Source organism: Trichechus manatus, unplaced genomic scaffold (genome assembly GCF_000243295.1).
Source record: "Trichechus manatus latirostris isolate Lorelei unplaced genomic scaffold, TriManLat1.0 scaffold00136, whole genome shotgun sequence".
Taxonomy (NCBI): Eukaryota; Metazoa; Chordata; class Mammalia; order Sirenia; family Trichechidae; genus Trichechus; species Trichechus manatus.
The window spans coordinates 575,496-597,135 of record NW_004444072.1 but is presented as its reverse complement, the minus strand read 5'-3'; the positions used below and the strand labels follow the sequence as shown (position 1 = coordinate 597,135).

General features: G+C 48.0%; 1 protein-coding gene across 2 annotated transcripts in view; it reads left to right on the top strand.

Annotated features, from left to right (window-relative positions):
• Nucleotides 1-21,356, top strand: part of COLQ (collagen like tail subunit of asymmetric acetylcholinesterase) — an 80,860-nt gene extending 59,504 nt beyond the window's left edge. For both annotated transcript variants that reach the window (XM_004385265.2, XM_004385264.2), the window contains 7 exons: nucleotides 2,573-2,653; nucleotides 5,840-5,945; nucleotides 12,044-12,183; nucleotides 13,151-13,270; nucleotides 13,766-13,886; nucleotides 15,712-15,814; nucleotides 17,804-21,356. In XM_004385265.2, the coding sequence (XP_004385322.1) occupies nucleotides 2,573-2,653; nucleotides 5,840-5,945; nucleotides 12,044-12,183; nucleotides 13,151-13,270; nucleotides 13,766-13,886; nucleotides 15,712-15,814; nucleotides 17,804-17,873 (741 nt within the window). In that variant the 3' untranslated portion in view covers nucleotides 17,874-21,356. The remainder of the gene's footprint in view (nucleotides 1-2,572; nucleotides 2,654-5,839; nucleotides 5,946-12,043; nucleotides 12,184-13,150; nucleotides 13,271-13,765; nucleotides 13,887-15,711; nucleotides 15,815-17,803) is intronic.
• The last annotated feature ends 284 nt before the right edge of the window (nucleotides 21,357-21,640 follow it).

Genomic DNA, 21,640 nt, shown 5'->3' with positions numbered 1-21,640 from the left:
ACCATGAATAGAAATCAACTCCATGTAACTGGTTTTAGAGTTCAAAAGCAGAAAGTGTCATGACAGGGCCCTCAGACCTGAGCTATAACAGCCGAGGCCCCTCTCAGCCCATGAGCCCCAGCACAAGGTACAGGCGTCTTTGGCTTCATGTCACTGCTGCTTAAACCCTTGACTCAGTGCTTCCTCAAGGATTATACCCAAAATCATTTTAGCTGGTTGACAGCAAATGTTTTTTATTTTGATAGTTAATTTTTTTAATAGTTAAATATTTAATGTGATTGCATGGATATCTTGCTTGAGACAAGGCTAAATAAAAAGGAATCAATTTCAGTTGACCTAAAGACAAAATATTCAATAAAAAACAATTGACTCGTGTACAGATAAGACAGAAATTGTGAAGGTGGTAACTGACTGACAGATTTTTGGAAACTTTTACTTACAGTTAGGTTCTGGGGAGGTAGGATGGGGGTTGCTGAGGGAAGTGTCAGGGAATAAAGAGAGAAATGCATAAATTAGTATTTTGAACAACTAATTCAACATCATAATGTTGGTTCCTCATGCTATAAAGCATTGACATTGGTAAATATTCTTTTAACCTAGACCTCTGAATATAATATTCTTCAAACATGCAAGTGGGATGCTTTCTTGGCATTTAAATATTTTTTTTAAGTTCGTCTAAACGTTTTATTTTCCAAACTTGAATAAGTAATTTTTAACTGACCCTCTCCAGGCAGTAGAACATATTTAAATAATTCCAATCATCTTGCACTAATTTACCATGATTTATCACTACCTTAATCTGTCGAAAACACTGTTCCTCCTACCCCAGAAGGCGTATGGGGTTGAAAAAATAGATTAATTATATAAAGCAAATTAAAGAAAACAAAGAGAAAAAACAATTTTTTTCTTTAAATGTTCAGACTGGGTTTTCATTCCGTGCAATAATGAACATCAAAGATAATAAATTACTGCGAAATTAAATATGACAGCTTCTCTGGTCTCTGTACCATTTACTAGACTTGCCTCTAAAGAGTTTTCTTTCCCTTTCATAGGAGGCTGTTTTAAGACAGAGCTGATATGATAACCATAATTAGGTCTTAGGAGAGAAATTAGATCAAGAAATTACTGGCTGCTTCCAGTTGAAGAAAAGGGCCACACTTCCTTCTGATAATCTTTTTTTAAAAAAATGTATGCTGTTTATGCTATTTTCTCCCAGCCAAACAAGACCCCCCCCATCCCCACCCCCCTTACTCTCGCTCCAAGCAGCCAAGGCAAAATTCTACAAACATCTCCAAGGCCACGTAGAATCCATGCTATCCTCTCATACTCTCTCACTGCCTGTAATGCTGAAGGACATGACAGGTTGGGAAGAAATGGTAGGTTTAAGGATAATTCTAGGAGGCAGGACATTGATGGCTTGGGTAGGGACAAATCCATTGGCTGAGCTGACAGGTGATTTCAGAGATTTATGCTTGGTCCTTGTGGTAGACTGGTGTTCCCTGGAATTTTCCACCGTTTTCTGCCTCCTCTGACCTCCATGTGAAAAGCCGGCTGGGTGTTTATTGTTCTCTCTCTGGCTCCGGCAGCTCTTCATAAGCACTGTTCCTGACTAACAGACACCCTCACGGTTGTTGTTGCTAACCTGATCTCACAGGCGGTGCATTCTGGGCTGTAGGGGGTTAGTGGTGTAGGAATGATGAGCCCTGTGTGTTTGCGACCCAAAAAACAGCAAGTGAACCCGGAATTCTAGAAGAAGACGGAGAAGAAGGAGAGAAACTAAAATAAAGAAACAGGTTTTGCAAAGGGTTGGCTTTAAACTATGGAATTCTGCAATTAGTGCATTTGGTTCTCATGGTTCAAAATGGGGCTTTGCAATTAGGAATCTTGTTTACATTGCTTTCTATGCCTTTTATAATAATTATATCGGGTATTTGAACATCTGATTGGGAAATCTCTCCCCACAAAGAAGAGTTTTAATCTAATTCAATTAGAAGTAAACAAGCACTCAAACCAATTTTTACTGAAGCATGGAGAAATATGTAATCCTAAATAAAGGTCATTAAATGAGCAGAAACTTGCCAAGATGATCTTTGTCAAAACTGACCAATCATTAAAAAACCCATAGCTTTGAATTTGGGCTAAAAACAAAACAAAACAAAAAAACTATAACATATCAGCTGAAAGATAAAGCATTTCCCCCAGATGGCTTGTAGTGCCATAGCCACACATAAAGCTGAATGCACGAACCTCCCACTTTGGTTCTTCCGGATGGCGATTTGTCTCTCCAATTTTGGTCACCAAAATATGCACTGCCCAGCAGCCATTTCTCTCACGTAATAACTAACCAGCCCAGGGTTACCTTCTCCTATCCTTACTCTTCCTTGAAAAACTGTCTACCCTGCACATGACCTCATCACTCTCCCCACCTCCCAGAACAGCCCTTTTGGAAAAGATTTTGAATGATCAAGTAGACCACCCTCTTGCTCAATGATTGGATAGACCTGAATAAATGTGGACCACCCCAACCCCCCACCTACACACACATCCTAATTCCTCTCTTTCTTCTTTCCAGGGTGAAATGGGTCCAAAGGGTGAACCTGGGATAGCAGGACACCGGGGCCCCACAGGAAGACCAGGAAAAAGAGGCAAGCAGGTAAGGACCCCAGAGCTTACCTCCTCCCTGAGATTGGACTCTCTTGACCTAGGGGTGTAGAGAGGGGCACGCAAGTCAGGTTAATCCGAGACATTCCGTAGACCCAGACTCCAGGGACCTCTGGCCTGTAGGCAGGGGCAGCACCACTTCCAGGAGTTGCTGGCTTCTCTAGACCAGCCATAGTTTCAGGCAGATGGGACAGGATGCTCGGTTCAAACTGTGTCCAATGCCAGAAGCAAGAGTGGGTCTTTGGTTTGTAAGAACAGGTCTGTTTAAAGCAAAGCAACTGGAAATGGAAGCCAGATCTGGCCATTTACTCAGAAAATCTGCTTTTGCCTCATTGTCCTAGATATGAATGGAATTTTGGAGAACAGCCTAGATATTTCCCTGACACTGAAGGGTCTTCTGGGTTTCAACAACAGGATGGTTTGAATTGCCCCATGTAAGCCCCCAATTTGTATGTAACCCTCTTGTTGCCACTATTAAGGCTTGAGGAAAATTGTTCATTCTGAACTCCCCCTGGACCAGTGGTGCTAATAGTTTCTGGAGGTTATTGTAAGTCAGTCCAAAGCCTGGATCAGAAGAAAAGCAGAACTACAGGAAATTAGCATTTCAGAGCCAAAAGGATCTTGTTGTTGTTGTTAGCTGCCATTGAGTTGGCTCCCGACTCATGAGACCTCATGCGCAACAGAATGAAACACTGCCCAGTTGCAGATCAGACAGTTGTGATCCATAGGGTTTTCATTGGCTCATTTTTGGAAGTACATCGCCAGGTCTTTCTTCCTAGTCTGTCTTAGTCTAGAAGCCCTGCTGAAACCTGTTCAGCATCATAGCAACACACAAGCCTCCAGTGACAGATGGGTGGTGGCTGTGATTGAGGTGCATTGGCTGGGAATCGAACCCAAGTCTCCCACATAGAAGGTGAGAATTCTACCACTGAAATACCACTACACTCAGAAGGATCTTAGAGACCATCTAATCCAATCCCCTCAGTTTATTCACAAGGAAACTGAGGGCTAGGAAGGTGGAGTGACTTGTCCCAGACCCCTCAGCCAAGCCAGCTTCAAATCCAGGGTTAGAGCGTAGATAGTTGAGACCAGCTCTTCTCCATACCACACATCTCCTCCCCAGCACCTTCATGCTTGAGGACTTGCTTTCAGGCAGTCCCAGCAAAGCAACTGTTGACTTTCTTATAAAAACCTCCAGTTAAGGAGACTGACCAACTTCCTTGAGGGAGATCACCTAACTTTGTGGCAAGTAAGGAATAAAGAATGCCTTTCCTGGAAAGTGCTGCTCCGGGAATGGGAGACCTGCTGATAGAGACGTTGTTCGTTCTAAGCATATGACTGATAGCAGAATATCCCAGTACTGTTTGTGTCCGAATCAAGGAGCATTTCCAGCTTCTTCAAGCTTTGGCACTTCCTGTGCTTAGAGCCAGCTGACATGGCTGTTAGAAAAACAAGGCTTTGCCGTGGCTATAATAAGACATGTGACTTCCTTTGCCATTCTGGGACCCATCTTGGTTATCTCATGGAATGTTTCAACTTGGCCTAAGGCTCATGGCCTCTCTCCACAAGGGTGGAATTGGAAACAAACTCTGACCTCACATGTGCCATATTAAGGTTTAAGAGCTCCTTGGACATGGATGAGAGGGCCCCCAGGGCCATGTTGACAAGGCAGCAGGTCACATGTCACTGCTGAGATTGGAAAGGAGTCCCCAGCACACCTGCTTCCCAGACTCAAGGAAGATTGTGCTTCGCCAGGTGGGCAAGCATGCCAAAGCACAAGTGTAGAAAGCGGATCCAGGCCAAAGATGTCGGCATCAATCATTACCCTGGCTAGACATGGGGCAAGAGTGGACAATTAGCAAATTATTCAGGGGAAGAAGCTACAGAGTACACTCAGCCTCAGTTTCTAGGGTCTCTCCCAAAGACAGCCTTAAGAAGGATGCCAAGAGGCTGATAGTGGTTCTTAATACAGCTGAGAGGACACCCCATGTGGAATGGCTGTAGCTGCAGATATGCCTCTCCTCAAGAAACTGGGGCTTCTTGAAAAGCATGAAAAAGATGGAACCAAGCCTGTCACTGGGATGATCCTCTTGCCCCACAGAACCCTTCATTCTGTGCAAAGCACTTCTCCACCTCCGATGTTTTTCTTAGCCTCACAACAATTCTGCGTGGAATGTATATTTACTAGCCTCATTTGACAGATGAGAAACCTAAGGCACAAAGAGATGACGTCAGTTACGCAGGGTCACATGACCCAAGTGAACCTTCAGATTCCTTGATTTATGTTTCAACAAAGCTGCCTCCCCTTTGTTTTCAGCTTTTTCTCCCTCCCTCGTTTGATCTGGGGAAGGGAGGTGAGCAAGACAGATTTTAGCCTGCATGGAACTTATGTCTCATGGGGAAAGGAGGGTGAAATGACCACACAAATAATTATAAAGCTATGATTTGGGATAAGTGAGGTGAAGGAAAAGGGCAGTTACGAAAGTCTGTGATGGGGAGAACCAACTTAGTCTGGAGAGGTCAGAGAAAGCATCACGGAGGCAGCGACGTCTGAGCTGAGAGCTGAAGGATGGGTGGGGTTAACTGGGCAGAAGGAAGAGTCTTGAGGAAGGGGTAAGAGGCATGGTGCTCTTGAAGACCAAAAAGATGATGTGGCTGGAGCCCAGAGAGGAGGGCGAGGGAGGCTGGAAGAGACCGGAAAGCTCAGCCATGCAGAACTTCGTGGGCTGAAGCCAGGAGCTGTGTCTTTATCCTGGGAGCAAGGAGAGGCCAATAAGTGGAAACTGCCCTCGTAGTGAAATAGAAATGGTCCTGACGAGTAGGCAGAAGCCTGAGTTCCAAGCTCTGCTCTGCCACCTTGATGCTCGGTGACCTGAGTAAATCCTCACTTCTTTTTGAGCCTGTTTCCTCATCTGCCGGAGGGATGGGAGGGCGGAGTGGATTGGCTCCTTTCAGCTGTTATGCTCTATGCTTCTAGAACAGAGCAAGAGGTAAGGTCTGCAAACTTACAGTCAACTATCGTTATCTCCAATGTCATTTTCTCTGAGCTTTTTAGGAGCTTGGTGGTCAAGACCTCAGGGCTGCAAGGTGCAAAGCGGCCCCTGATTTAGAGACAAAATGAGAAGGAAGTTTTCCATCTCATGACTATTGTAACAGGCTCTGCCTTTTTCTCCATCAGGGCCAGAAGGGAGATAGTGGAGTTACGGGCCCTCCAGGCAAGCCTGGACCTTCTGGTCCACCTGGCCCTCCAGGCCCCCCAGGACCTCCGGGCCCTCCAGCCACAGGTAAGAGTGACCTAGAGTGTCACCCTCCTGGCCAGTCTCCCCAGAGAAGGCACAAGGAGATGCGAACAGAGCTCTGCCTTGTGCTTAGAGTTAGAAACCGCCAGAGGCACTTAAATTCCTCAATAATTTCTGCACAATTTGGCTCATTTAACTTTTACACAAGAGAGATAAACACCATTCTGGCTTTGCTTCAGCATTTTGGAGAACATGTAGAGGAGGGGAAAAGAAAAAAATTGCGTTTGGTGGTGTCATTTATAGTTTAAGTGAAAAATAACAGGCACATGTTTCATCAACTCACACTTTTTTCTAGAAAGGCATGTTTCATGACTCCAGCAATTCTCTCAAACCTAGAACTAATGATGACGTTGCAGATTGTTCTATCTTACTTTCTGTCAATCTATCAATCATAAAGTATGATGAAAGTCTTTATTTGCATTGACTATAGAAAGAAATCACAAAAACGAAATTTTAGAAAAAGAGAGAAAAAAATCAAAAGCCTACCACTTGTAGACGGCGTAGTTATACTCCACTTACGCCTACAACCTACTTCTGAAAATTGGCCATTGCAAACCCTATGGAGTGCATTTCTACTCTGACACACATAAGGGCTCGAACGCAGCTGGGTAGATTTTAAGCCCTTTTTTTATTTTGTTTCCTTGTCAGCTCAAAGGAAGGCCTTTATACGTCATCCATGTAAACACAGTATTTCAGGTTAAAGAAGAGTAGTTAATTACTGTGCACAGTTTCTTTTTGTTTGTTTTCAGTTATGCAAAAGGAATCAAAACTAATATTATTCCAGCTTTTTTCTTAAGAAAATGAAGACATTTTAAAAATTCCACAGTGCACTTTTTTCGAAGTTTATAGGAATGTATTTATAAACACATCATGGGATGGGCATGAAATGTCGTTGTTTTAGATCCTTTAAACCAAATTAAAGTTGATTCTGAGAGACTCCAATGTGCCAGGATGCCAGGAAAATGCAATCTCAGGCACTGCTGGGGCTCTTTCCACTCCTTCAACTGCCACAAAAGGATTGAGCAAACAGCCTGAGGAATTATGAGAGAAAACATCTAGGGAGGTCCCTCAGCCTTTGGTCCATCCTATTTACCTTTGAAATGCCTGTTGCTCAAATCCATGTGGTCCTGGATATCTGGAAACTACAGTCCTCATGCCATGCTTGGATTCTAGAACATTTCCAAGGCTGGGAACACTGGTTCCCATGATTTGACCTCCCCAGCAGCACCCCGCAACCATTCCTTCTGAGACCTTGTTCCTTCCCCAGGATACAAAAGGTCCCTGTTACTTGAAGAACTCTTCTCCATGTCTGGGGGACTCTCTCCCTGTTCCATCCTCCAGCCCCCTCCCTCCTCATGTTCCTCAGACACCAGCAGCCCTTTGCCCTTCTGAGAACAGGCAGAAAGGCAAGGTCATCTTCCAATAGTACCTATTTTCTGTAAAGTCAAGAAAGCACAAAGTCTGTCTACCTCCTTGAAACTGAGGGAGGAGGAAACACAGAGAGAACAAACATTAGTATGTAAGTTATCTTGCCACACGTATTCCCATTTTGGTAAGGGAATTGCCTTTGTGATGCAATCTAGGCCATATGTCCACACCGATAATCAGTTTGTGAGACTTGGCTGGATGATCCAGATGGGGGTCCTTCCAGCTTGTCCTCATCCTCCAAGGCTCTGACAAACATAATGTTCCCTGGAGCCCCATGATCTTGAGCTGCTGAAGCCAGTGACTGAGATAGTGGCTTGAAGCTGGGTTTTGCCTTTGGCAGGGGGGCTCTCTTGGCCCATGGAGTGCTTAGGGGCTCACAAAACTGAGTAATCAGGGAGCACACTGTGGGGTAGATGCATAGAAAGATCTTTAGCAAATTGAAACCTTAACGGTCTTCCTGTGCTTATTTGTGAAGGCCGCCCTGGTGTCCTCATCTGACTTGGATTCTGGTTCCCTCCTGGAGCTTGGGGTTGGGTGAGAAGGGTGGGGCCCGGGGGAACATCAGCAGCTTACTCAGATGTCCCCGGTTTTTTTCTTGCCCCTCTCCAGCATATTGAACCTCATCTGTTTAGCAGGCCCAGCATCATCCTATTTTCTCTCCTTGGCCTTTTGGATCCTCCTCATCCAGCCAGTGTACCCACCTCCTCTTCCCCCTAACCCCTTCACCTACCTACCTTCCTACTCCCTCCTTCCCTCCCTCTACTCTTTCCCCCCTCTCTCATCCCCTGTCACAACCCAGTCTCACTGCCCACTGCCCCCAGTGGACACCCATGCCTCTACCAAGCTGGAGCATCTTCCCACCATCTCTCTGGGTCCACGTGGCTGTGCTATGCCTTTGGCCTGAAATGGCATCCTTATCAATAAGGCCTTCCTTGTGCCCCTAACGAACAGGCCTCCCTCCCTGAACCCCAGTCACACATTGCATCTCTCTTATGGCCTCTCCATGAGTAACTATGTCTGCAGGTGTTTCATCTCCCTGCCAGATGCCAAGCTCTTTGAGGGCAGGGCTGGTGGCTAAGTCAGCTCCACATGCCCCAAGGCACCTGGCAGGCGCTCATGGACAAGGGCTGCCTTGGCTCACAGTGCCTGTCCGAGCTGGGTATTGCCAGAGCAGCCAAGCAAAATGTGGCCATCTCTTTGGACTGATGTCCCCTCCCTGTGCCTTCTTTGGGTCACTTCCTTTCTGAAGATCCTCCCTGAGTGAGGGGCCTGAGGAGTGGGGAAAGAGGCAAAACTGGGCAATAATCCTGCTCTTTGGAAAGGTTTCAAAGTAGGGGAGGGTGTTGGGGGTGGAGGAGAAGGAGTTTAAAAGAGACCTTCCCTGTGATCAGTCATCAGATAATCATCCAGAGTTGAAACAGGCCCCGAAAGAGATTCCTGAGAATCTGATAAAAGTCCCAAACCCTCCCAGGGGAAAAATACATATACCTACACCCAAGATCCTGTCCCAGGGTAGTGCAAAGAGTTAATGAGTTTGGCTGCTAACTGAAAGGTTGGAAGTTCAAGTCTACCTAGAGGATCCTCAGAAGAAAGCCCTGGTGATCTACTTCTGAAAAACCAGCCATTGAAAACCCTGTGGAGGACAGTTGTACCCTGACACACATGGGGTCTCCATGAGTCAGAGTCAACTTGATGGCTACTGGTTTGGTTTATACCCAAGACCCCGCACCCTATTTCACAGAGTTCCAGAACCCCCACCTCAAGTCCATCTTGGTATAGTCTCAGGTCTGTAGACCACAGGTTAAACTCCCTGGTCTTGTCCAACCCTTCCTTAATGGAAAAGAACCTTGAGTCTCAAAGACATCACAGAGCTGAATGGCAGTCACACTTGGTCCAGAATCCATCTGTGACGCCCCGACCTGAGATCTTCCCCTTGGCCACGCAGACCCTGCAGGAGCTGAGCAGAAGTGGGGGCTGACTGCAGAGTGGTATCCAGGCTCCTCAGACTCCCCTTTCCTGACCGCACCCACCTGCAGCCAAAGGCAAGTGGAGGCTCCCTGGGGATAGAAGGAGAGCCGAGCTAGCTGGCTGCAGGGTGGAGAGGGGGCCAGGTCCCTGGGACAAGCTCAGTGAGGCCTTGGTGGGCAAGCTCAGGTGGTGGTGCCCTTTAGTACAGCCTGGCAAGAAACAGGCAGGGGTAACGATGCCCTCCAACAGCTGGGAGGAAGCGGCAGGGAAGTGGCAGTGGTGGCAGGAAGCAGGCTCACTGCCACATCCTGTCAGAGACCACCGTGGTTCTGGTGCCTAGTGCTGGAGCTGGGTGGTGCTGCGGGAGGTGGAGGGAGGGAGCTGTTTAATAACCTAGGTTATAGGGAAAGAAGGGCTGCAGCAGAGGATAAAGGCAAAATGCCTTTGGGATTTAATTTGCAGTAATCAAATTACAAATTTAGCTGAGTCCTTCCTGTACCCAGACTGGGTATAAGTGAATCAGAGTGGTACCTGGGAATTACCAGCTTCCTGAGAGCATCCGTATTCTTGGACGTTTGCCTTTTGAATGGTATAGTGTTAAGTCAAACATGAGTTCTCAGCCTCACTGCTAATTTACTGGATCATGCCAGACAAACTCCTGAATCTCTCTGAGGCCATGGTTCTGGTGGAGGAGTTGTGGCCACAGAACCTTCTGGAAGGCTGCTCCAATGCTGCTCTCACTTCGTTGGTTACCTGGATTTCCCCAGGTGCTAATTACCTGGAATATTCCCAGGCATCTCCATCTCCCTAGGCTCTTCTGAAGATATCAGAAGCACAAGACTGGAACTCTTTCCACAGAATTGTATTCATATTTTTGGTTAGAAGAAACAACTATAATTTGGTTTGAGAAGGTGGCAAACCTCCCTCCTCCTCATGCCTGCAGCATTTCTGATTTTGGATGCATCCGTCAACCAGCTTGGGAGGCCTCAGGGTATGGGGCCTCTCCGTTGGGATCTCCTTCTCCAGCTGCAGATGCTTCCCTAGGTCCTGACCAGACCTCTCCCCTGGGGTCATGTTATTTCATGCCCTTCAGGGATTTCCATATGGTGTCCCCAGTTGCTAGATGCCCCAGATGCCATACGACCTGCCTTGCTTCTTCTGAAACCAATGACAGGCTCATCTTCCAAGTCCCCTCATTTTCCGAGGAAGGGGGTACTTATTTGTTTCCTTTTGCAGTATCCATCTCTTCTTCTCTTTCTGTTGGATGGTTCTTGCTCTAGTGCTTTTCTACTGATCAGAGGGTGACTACTAGACTTTTCCACAGACCTTGTCTCTCCAGTTAGTCTGCATTCATTCATTCAATCATCAAACACGTACTGTGCCCCTGCTATGTGTCAAGCAGTGGTAAGTGAAAACAGACACAAGCCCTGCCCTCATGGAACTTACATTTTACCAGGGGAGATAGACCTTGATCAGATAATCTCACAATATGTAGAGTTACAAACAGATTAGTGCTGTGAAGAAAAGGCATAGAGAACTATGAAATTGTTCCTAAGATGAGCATGGCAGTGTTAGAACCCCAAAAGTCCTCCCTGCGGAAGTGATGTTTAAACCCAGATCAGAAGGGAGTTAGGAGGTACTGGTGATGGGCGGTGTAGGGTGAAGGGGTGGACAACTTGAGTGGGAGTGGCCCATGGAAAGATTGCTTCCCCAGACCAGTGGCTGTCAAACTTGGTGCACATTGGAATCATCTTGAGAGCTTTAAAAAATATGGATGCCTGTGACCTATTCCCAAAAATCCTAATGGAATTGGTCGGGGACATGGCCTGGGTATCTGGGCTTTAAAAGCCAGGGTGAGAACTATAACTCTAGAGGGTCTCCTACATTGCAGGAAGTAAATTTCCAAGAAATTTCCAATTTCCAAAAGAAACGAAACAAACCCACACCCAGAAATTCCTCTGTGAAGTCCTGTATATAAGAAGAACAAAATAAAATGTATGAAACACAATAAAAGTTATCACTCAGCAATGTGTTCATATACAAGAAGCCCCTGTTAATAGTGGTCTAAACAAACAGAGAATTGTTTTTCTCATATAACAAGGAAGACCAGAGGTGACATTAGCTGCCTTTGGTTCAGCCTCTAAGCGTCACTGTCAGCATCCCAGGGCCCTTGTCTTTCCTGCATATTTGCTTCTGTTCTCATACTTGTGGCTTCATGGTTGCAATCTGGCTGCTGCCACACCAGATATCGTTTGTCTTTAAGACTCAAAGGAGTAGGAAGCTATGTCTCCCATCAGCATGTTTCTCTCCTTCTCAAGAAAAACTTCCCCAAATGGCTACCCTTTCCCCACTGCAGACCTCACATTTGCCAGAACTGTGGTACGTGGTCACCTCTAGCTGCAAGGGAGTCTAGAAAGTGAAATATCTATCCATCTAGTCTCTAAACTAGAGGTAAGGGAGAATGAGGCCTGGGAATTATTATGCAACCCACTCAGCATTAATTGACCCACAGAGAATTTGCTCCCTGTCTTGGATCAAAAGCATTTCTTTGAACCTCTGTCCTCCAGGCTTACTCTGAAATAGATGGATTTTAACCATTTTTCTGTTGGGAAGTTGCTCACGTCTCCTTGGGCTATTTGGTTTTCTATTCCTTGGCTCTAGTAACAAAGCAGTCTGTTGCTTCCTAGGACAACTTATAATGGGACCCAAAGGGGAAAGAGGATTCCCCGGGCCTCCAGGAAGATGTCTGTGTGGACCCCCCATGAATGTGAATAACCCTTCCTACGGGGAATCCGTGTATGGGCCCAGTTCCCGGCGAGTTCCTGTGGTAAGGCTCTTCTGGTGAAATCTGAGGTGGTTATCAGTAAGGACCTACCACCTGATCCTCTTGTGGCTTTGTAAATGCTTCTTGGTAAAATTAATTTTCCCTCGTTATACTGGGTACACACTCGTTATAGGAAATCAGAAAATCAAAAAAAGAAAATAAAATTGTCCGTTTGGTTTTAGGTCCATTTTAGGGGTATTTTCTTTGACTTTTTAAAGAATAATTTTTACATGGTTAAGATTATATTGTATAAAAATGTTGTACCCTTGTTGTCTCCGTTGAAATTCTGTCATATTTCTACACTCTGTAAATATCATTTTAAACTTGTTATTAAAGAAAGTTTCTAATAAATACAAAAGCAGAGCAAATAGTGTAATGAGCCTCTATGTCCTCTTCACCTAACATGATCAACTCATGGCTAGCTAATCTTGTTTCCTTGTTTTCTCTTTATATGTATTCACTACTGCCCACCCTCTCTTGGCTTATTTTGAAGTAAATCCTGGACATCAATTCATCATAAACATCATTTGAATGGATGCATAGTCCATAGTGCCTTGCTGTTGAATATTTATAGGGTGCTCCCAAGATTTTCATTAATATAAATAACACTGCAATGAATATCTTTGAGTGTAAGAATTTGTTACAATCATTTCCAGATGTTGAATTACTTGATTAGATGACATCACCTTTTTATTTATTAAGTCTTGGGAACACTTAAAATATTTAAAAATTTTAAATCACAGCAGACATTTTTTGTATCAAACTCAGATATTAGGAACTGGATTGAGAAGGTGTGGGAATCAAGATGTTTCTCCCCACTTCAGGAGGAACCCTAAAGTATAACGTGCAAATCCCCCTTCTCCCCACTGTTAACCAGCCCAAGAATAGAGTTTCTGTTTTCTTCTCCAGCTTTCTCTCTATCTTTTCTAGAAGTGTTTTCTGGAATCCTCACCAGTATGTTCTTTGGCAGATTTTTGTGGTCAACAATCAGGAGGAGCTTGAGAGGCTGAACACCCAAAATGCCATTGCCTTCCGCAGAGACCAGAGATCTCTGTACTTCAAGGACAGCCTTGGCTGGCTCCCCATCCAGGTACCCCAAGGACACCTCAGGACCTTCCCCACACCTCCCCATCCAAGAAAGGGACACATCCATTAAAGTAAAGGGAAAGCTAAACAGTTAGGCCTGGGGGCGGAGTTTTCTGCTGCATGTTTCCACGAAAGAACTAAGCATCCTCCTTCACACTTTTTCTGAGCAACTCTCTCAAGAGAGCGCCTCCTTTCTGAGCCTCTAGGTAAGGAAGGCCCACACCTAAGGATCTAAACTGTCTCTACATCCCCAAACTGCCAGGCTGCCATCTTGATCTGTCCCAGCGTTCCTCCCATCTACAGAGCTCTGGGCAACTGGAAGGAAGTATTTTTCCCAACCCAGAGGAGCAGTTCTGAAGCAGCCTCAGAAAGCCAAGGGATGCTCCAGTAGTGTCCCCCTGAACCCAAAGCATCTGTTCTCAGAGCCAATGGCCTGCCCGGCTTTGCGGCTACCCGGACGTGCCATTCCCCGGTAACTGTTGTGTGTTTCTTTGGCCAGTTGACCCCTTTCTACCCTGTGGATTACACTGTAGACCACCGTGGCACCTGTGGGGACGGGGTCCTGCAGCCTGGGGAGGAGTGTGACGACGGTAACGACGATATGGGCGACGCCTGCATCAGTGAGTGGGGACCAGCCTTGGAGGGCCTGAAGCCTGGACAGTCATGGGGTTGGGGGTCGAGGGAAGCCCTGGACACCAGCTGTGGTGATTTCAGACAGTTCAGGAGCCCAAGGGAGTGTACCTGGTCTGCTGTGCAGGTCTTCCACCCCTGCAATTCAGGCCAAATGTTAACTCCTTCCACCACCCAAGCTCATGATAAGGGTGGGTGTCAAGGATCTTGCCCCCAGAGAGGCCTGCCTTATCCCAAAGAGTAGAGCCACCAGGAAGGCCTTCCCTTTTCTCCCAATCCTACTTCTTCTTTACTTGGCAAAACTCACATCCCCAGCTCAAAAAGCTGTGGCTATGTTGTATGGATTGGTGAAAGGGATGCTGTTGTATGCAAAAGGAAGGGCCTAGAATTTGAATTAGGACTTACTTTTACCAGTTGTAGCTCTAGGAGCAAAGCCCTTCTGATGACAACAGCTGGTCCAGACACCGTTGCCTTCAGGTTTATGGGATGTTACAGGACAGACAAGCAGAGGCATGGCGCTCGAGGGCTTGCATTTTTCTTTATTTTGAATCAAGTGACAATGGCACGAGGTGAGGTGGAAAGTGCAGGTCTCAGAGTCAGACAGAGTTCAAATGTAGGCTCTGATAGCCACCTACCCACCCTTGGACTCAGAGAGGAGGCACTATTCTGTAAGTGCGATGATGGAGGGCAACTCATGGCTCCAAGCCTCACTTGCCTCAACTGTAAAATGGGTACAATGGTACTGACCGCTCAGTATCTTTAGAGATTTCATGAGCTAATAATGTATCTGTGAGTTGTCTGGAGTGTAGTAAGGATTTGGCATCCATTTGTTGAATTCATTCAAGACTTAGTTTTTAAACCCCTGCTATGGAAGCCTGACAGTGCAGTGGTTAAGAGCTCAGCTGTTAACCAAAATGTCAGCAGTTCGAATCTACCAGATGCTCCTTGGAAACCCTATGGGGCAGTTCTACTCTGTCCTATAGGGTTGCTATGAGTTGGAATCAACTCTACGGCAACAAGTTTTTTTTTTTTTAATAGGAGCCAGGCTTAGGCTCAGGGCTGTGGATGTGTAGAAGCAGCTCAAGGGAAGGATGAGTATGCAGCATGCTGGATGTGTGCCCAAGGGGTGGGGATAGGACACATGCTGTTGATTCTCTTCCCATGTGGCTGCACCTTCCCCGGATGCCCTTGGAATTCCTGGGATGGCAATCCCTAGGATGCTGGTGTGGCCTGGAGTCCCTTCTGCCCTTGGTCACTCAGTAGGAAAGAACTAATGGGGTCTCTGTGCCCTGTAACAATGAGGGTGGGGTTCACACCCCAAGACCCTCCCCTCATGCCCCCACTGAAGAGCACCTGGCTCCCCAGGACCACAGGCTGGGCCCACCTGTGTCACCCACCCTGGAAGTTCTCTGTTTCACAGACAGAAGTCACTAGGCGCCATTACTTACGCCCAATGCTCTCCTGGCCCTCACTTCATGGGACCCCCACGCTGGTCCTGGGAGGGGAGGCAGGGCCATGCCCCTGTGTGCAGAGAGAACACTGGGGCTCAGAGAGGGCAAGTGGACTGCTTCTGGTCCCTTGGTGATATGTGGCAGGGCAGGCGGGAGCCCGGCCTCCTTCCTCTGGTTCCATCACCCATCAGTGCAGGATCTGGGGGTCTAAGGGCTGTGCCTGGATGCGTCTGAGCTTTGTGGAGGGCAGTCCTTCTAGTGGTGTGGTGCTCTGGGAGGGCCTTTTGGGCACATAGTCCTTGCAGGCTGAGGCAGGCCTGTCCCCTAGCCCCTTCTCAGGCTGCACTTCCATGTGTCCCCTCAGGCTGTCACCGGGCCTACTGTGGAGACGGTCACCGGCATGAGGGCGTGGAGGACTGTGACGGATCTGACTTTGGCTACCTGACCTGCGAGACCTATCTCCCCGGGTAGGAACCGCCTCACTACTTTTATGACCAGGGCCAAAGGACACTTCTCCCTCCCTCCTTTTTCCCTGCCTCCCTCCATCCTTCCCCTCCTTTTTGCCTTCACAAATGCTTTTGAGTGTCTCTCATGTTCCTGGTGCTTTTTAGATGTGGTGATGTCTAAAAAGGGTATGATGATGAATAAGACATGGCCTCTGCTCACTGGGAGTTTTCTGTTCAATGGAGGGGACAGACAATGAGCACATAACCGCCATGTACCCTCTCGGAGCAGCATGCTACCACGGCTTGTCGGTGCGGTGCCCAGGGCAGACACCATCATCAGCTCCACCCTGGGACAGAGGGATGGGCAGTCTCTAAGCTCAGCTGTTGCCCCTGGATGAGCAGCTCCCGTCCCAGTGGTTACTATGACCGCATTAGTCTCCTGGGCTGTGGGCCTGGGAGGGGAGCCCAGTGGAGGGTACACACATATCAGGGCATTTCAAAGAATCTACATGCCTGTGTAACCTGAATTCTCCAGAACACCCCCTACCCTGTCCAGCAGGCCTCTGGGCACAAGTGAGACCACATCAGCATTAATATCTAATTTTGCTGGCTCATGGCCCTCCAGGAAACCCCCAGGAACTTGGTACTCACTTCAAGGACCCCTTTAGTTATTTCTGAGGGTCCTCAGTTGGGTGTTCACACGGCTCAGGACAAGTATTCTAGCGTCCTGGTTTCCATATTGACGTCTCCCAAGCCAGCTGAGAGCTGCTGGCCCCTGCGAGGCACTGATTCCATGCTCAAAATGGCGCCTACTGCACTTCATTCAAAGCGCAAAATGGCGTCACCTTCCCCCCAATTCTCATAGAACCAGAGTTGTATAATGTTCTAGGGAAAATGTGGAGGCTGCCGCTCCTCCCCAGTTTATGTCCTGCCCATACCTTGGCTCTAGAGTGGACCTGCTGGCGCCTCCGGTCTCGTAAGTCCCTTGTGAGTCTAATTTCCTCAACTTTTGCTTCAGGCACTTTTCCCCTTGTAGGCTGGGTCCCAGGCCTTGAGACCAGGCTAAGAATAGACACCACGCCCGTCTCTCTATTACTCCCTCTACACACTCTCTTCCAAGGGAGCCTTCTCAATCCTCCTACCCCCTTCCCCTCCATGCTTACCCGAGATCATCTAGGCTTGGCCAGGGGCCCCTACATAGATGTATCCACTGCGCCTCTCCCTGAAGTAGGGAAGGCTCTTACAGGCAACTGCCAGAGAGTTGGCAGAAGGTCTGAGCTGGCTTATGGCTCCATGGAGACAACTGAGTATGGACAATCAGACATGGAGTACAGGGCCGAGTAGGGCCTGGCTCACCGGCTCACTGTGGTTACCTGCCTAATCCCTAGAAGCCTCAGAGGGATGCCTTTAGTGTGTGTATAATGTTTAACACACTGCCATGGAATTATCATTTGGGTTTACAGAGGTATTACAACTTGCGCTGTCCAATATGATAGCCACTAGCCATGTGTGGTTATTAAATTAAAATTAATTCAAACTAAATAAAATGAAAAACTCAGATCCCCAGTTGTATTAGCCATATTTCAAATGCTCAGTAGCCATATGTGGACAGTGGCTACCATACTAAACAACACAGATATAGAACATTTGCATCTTTACAGAAAGTTTTATTGAACAGTGCTGAAAAGCGATGATTCTCTTGTAGATGCTGTGTTATTAGCAGGGCTACTAATTCCTCTTCTACCCAGGGCCCTCAGCTGGAGCTCAAGGAAAAAACCCCAGAGGCCTAGACTCAACTCCCCAAGCCCCTTCCCCCGCATGAGAGTGAAAACAGTCTTTATAGAGCCCTTGGCCCTTGGTAAGGTGGCAGCAGTGACCACTGTTTGATGAGGTTTGACCACAAGTTACCAGAGGTGGGCTTTTAGAATGTGGCTTTGTCCTTGGGGCTGGGCAGACGCTCTCCTGCCCGCTGCCCTGTGATGCCCTGATGGTGTTTTTGCCTCCGCTCAGGTCATATGGAGACCTGCGGTGCACCCCATACTGCTACATCGACTCCACACCCTGTCGCTATTTCACATGAGGGATGCAAGGAGAAGGTGGGCTGCATCCCACAGAACAGCAGCAGCTTCTCCACCTCATCGAACCGACCTCGCACTGTCCCGGTCCAGTTTCCACCAACCTTTGTGCGACAAAAACAAAGACAACTCTTGCTGCTAAGATGTGCTTTTAACTCAGTCTGACTGGAAGAACCCAGGACCACTGCATCCTGTCTTAATCCAAAGTACTGGAAAACCTTCTACATGCCCAACCTGGCAAAGTTCCCCATAGCTACCAACTGGCCAAAGAGCTGGCTAGAAAGCCCTCCCTCTTCCAGAATGTCGCTGACCCCGGCCGTGGCCTTGGCTTAGCACTGTTAGACTCACATGGCCCTGCGGGGCTGTTTTAGTTAGTTCTCATCTTGTTGGGGGTCTGGTGTGAGGCCTCTCTGCCCTCTGACCTCTGGAAACGCTGGCATTCTCCCCCAGGGCAGCCCACCCTCAGACCTCCTGAGGCCAGAGAACAACAAAGCAGGGAATGGACAGACTCCTTCCGTGTGGCTCACAGCTCCGGACCTGCTGAGGGACCCTCAGTTGGCCACCGCCCAGCACAGCCTCATGTGGACATTGCACCCTCAGGAGGACACTCAACTGTGAAAAAGTACTGAGAAGGCCACCAAACCCACACTCACCCCCAGGCAGAGGGTGGGGGCTCAGGCTGGGCCACTGGCCATAGAGACAATGGCAGAGCTGTAGCGTTCCTCTGCTGGATGTTTCCCAAAGGGGCAGCTCGTGGTTTTACCACCCCTGGCACCATCTTGACCTTGTGACCTCATTTTGACCTCTGCCTTGTGAATGCCCCTCGTGTCCATTTCCTGTTGAGAAGATTTTTAGCAGAGTGCGGCCTCCCCGAGCCTACGTCCGTTTCCTAATCTAGGGCCCTTGCTGAGTATGCAAAGCAGGCAGAGACTGTTTCTGTCCTGAGCACCATCTCTTGCTTCCTGCTGACTCTTCTGAGTGACTGTGGCCTCCCTTTGTGTCTTCGCCTTCCATAGCCTTGTCCTTATGTCTGAGTGCCCAAGCTCCTCACTTTCTATAGGATCGTAGTCCTGCCTGTCTATGAGCTGCCTGCCACCATCATCTTTCCCAAGTGGGGCTTAGCTTAGCTTGGGAAAGATGCCTCCAAGGTGAAGTGTGCCCCACGGCTGTGATGGGGATGTGCCTTTTGTTACCAGATGGAGGGGCACTCTGGGTTTGGTGCAATGCTATCTAATGTGCCTAAGACAGAGTGAGGTCCTGGGGACTCAGCAGGCAGGAGCCTGCAGGCCATTGTGCTTGTGGTTTGGTCTATGGGTAGACTGCGTCTTCCCAGATGGGTGTCAGCCCAAGAGTGGTGTCCCCAGAGGTGGTCACGTTGGCCAGTCCAGTTCCCTGGGCCTTGACTGCACATTGTGGGAGATGTTATTTCTATGCTGCAAAGCCACCACCACCATAATGGGGCCCCGGTGGGAAATCAAAAAAATAAAGGCAGTTCATTTCCCCATTGTGGCTCTCTCTTCCTTGAGGGGTAGGGACCAGTGTCCCAGCACTGCTGGACAGGGCCAGGGGCTGAATTCAAGTCTGCTTCCTGGACTCTAAAGAGGGTTCTAGAATGTGGAAGCAGTCCAGCTCCCTCAGGGACAAGGGAGAAAACTGAAGTCCGGAGGAGTGGCGGCACTTGCCGAAGGTCGCAAAACCTGGTCTTGTTAATCCACCTCCACCCCAGCCTTGTGTTAGGACCTTGTTTAGGCCTGGAGGGAGTCCCTGGGTGGCAGTTAACAGCTCAAGCCCACCCAGAGGCATCTTGGAAGAAAGCCCTGGAGATCTACTACTAAAAAACCAGTCCTTGAAAATCCTATGGAGTAGTATACTCTGACACACGTGGGATTGCAATTGCCATGAGCTGGAGTTGACTCAATGGCAACTGGTTTGGTTTTGCTTTTCACGACTGGATAAAGATGCACTACTGCCCTTGGACCTACGCAGGAGGGCCTCTGTCCTGGGTGCCTTAGAGGGCACCACCCTGCTCTCCTCCGGCCATGATCCTCCCCACAGGGCAAGGAGTCTGTGAGGCCAAGGTGACATGCCCACCTAGAGCTTGCACACTGCCTTCCTAGACCATGCTCCAGGTACCCAGGACCCCCAAATCTTTACCCAATGGCCCTGATCCCCATGGCAATCCTCCTGAGTGTGACCTGTGCTCACCTCTAAGCCCAGAGAAAAGCTGTTGGTAGAGCTGAGCATGGAGCTTGGATGCGCAGGCTAGGTTTCTACGTGGGTGCACGAGGCTGAAAAGAGAAGGGAGGTTGGGCTGGGGCTCGGCCCCGCTCTCCTCACACCCCCACATGCTGCCACAGAACTTTGAGGAATCTGAAAATTCCAAATTCAAGTCTGGTTTTCCAGGTCTTATTAAAGTGTATTTGCCAAGGTAAGCAGATCGAACACATTTAAATAGTCTGTTAGTCTGATTATAACTGAAATGTTTAGACATTTGGTATGTGAGCTTCCATCTGACTCTTGTCTCTGGATCCCCTAATACTGGGGGTGGGCTTCTCTCCAGCTATTTCCAGGGAGGATACTGCAAGGCTCAGGAAATGAAAGGATTTAAAGTCATGTGTTTCAAAAATACATGTAATAAGAGTAATTCTACCTTTCTGGTATTTTGAAAGGGAAAGATGAATGAGGAGGGAAGATGGAGGCCTCTGGGTCCTTCCCTGAAATGCTAACTGTGGTGTAGGGAGCAGGTTCCCCAGGGACAGAGCTGGGTGGGCTGCCCAGGAGCACCTGTAAGTAGGCGAGGCAGACACAGAATAGGTGGCCAAAAGCTCACCTGTGCCAAGTAAATGTTTCCTGAGGTCATTTGCCAGTCCAGTGGGAAGCTGAGGTGCCACAGTGTGGAGGAATCCCAGGCACCGGGATTCATTACTTCTCATAACCTGCTTCTTTCCTCACCTAAAAGAGACTTGAAACTAGGGTTGAATTTTCTTTCAACTCTAATAGCTTGTGTGTGAACTCTGCCCTCCAGCTGTGACAGGCATACCCTAGGATGGTGATAGATTCCCTCAGCAGCTACTCAGGCCATCATGCGGGAGAGGCGGAGAACAGGACAGGGTCTTCAGAGGTGCAGTTGGTCACCAAAGGAAGCTATGTCAGTCTGATGCTTTTGTTGGCAAGTAACATAAAATCTACTTTGGATATAAACCATAGAGTGGAATGTATTGGCACATATAACTTAAAAAGTCCAGCGGCAGGATGAAGATCAGGCATGGTTCAATCAAGGCTCATACTCCATTCTTCTTTATTCTCTAGGCTATTTGTATCTCCCTGTCAGTTTACTCCTCAGGCTGGTTGTGCGCTGGCTTCTGCAGCTTTATGCTCATATTTGCATCCTGCAATACCCAGAGGACAAGGGAACAACTATTCTGGTGACTCTCGGGAAACCCCTTTTCCAGAAGCCTGCAGCAAAGCTTGCTTCAAGCCTCCTTGGCCTGTTTTGAGTCACACGCCCACTCCTGAACCAATTATTTGGTCAGGAGAGTTTCACCTGCTGACTGGATTGCAGCTGGATTCCTGAACCCATGGTGGCAAAAGTTATAGTATCCTTAACTTACTTCTGGAAATTCCCCAGAAGCACTTGGGCTGCGTAGAGAAGGAGTGGCTACTGGACCAGCAACTGGGTAGCAAGAATGGGGAAATGGATGCTTGGTACATACACTGTCCATTACAGTGGCCATTGTTCTGGTGTTGCTTCTCCCATAAAAGGGCTGGGCCA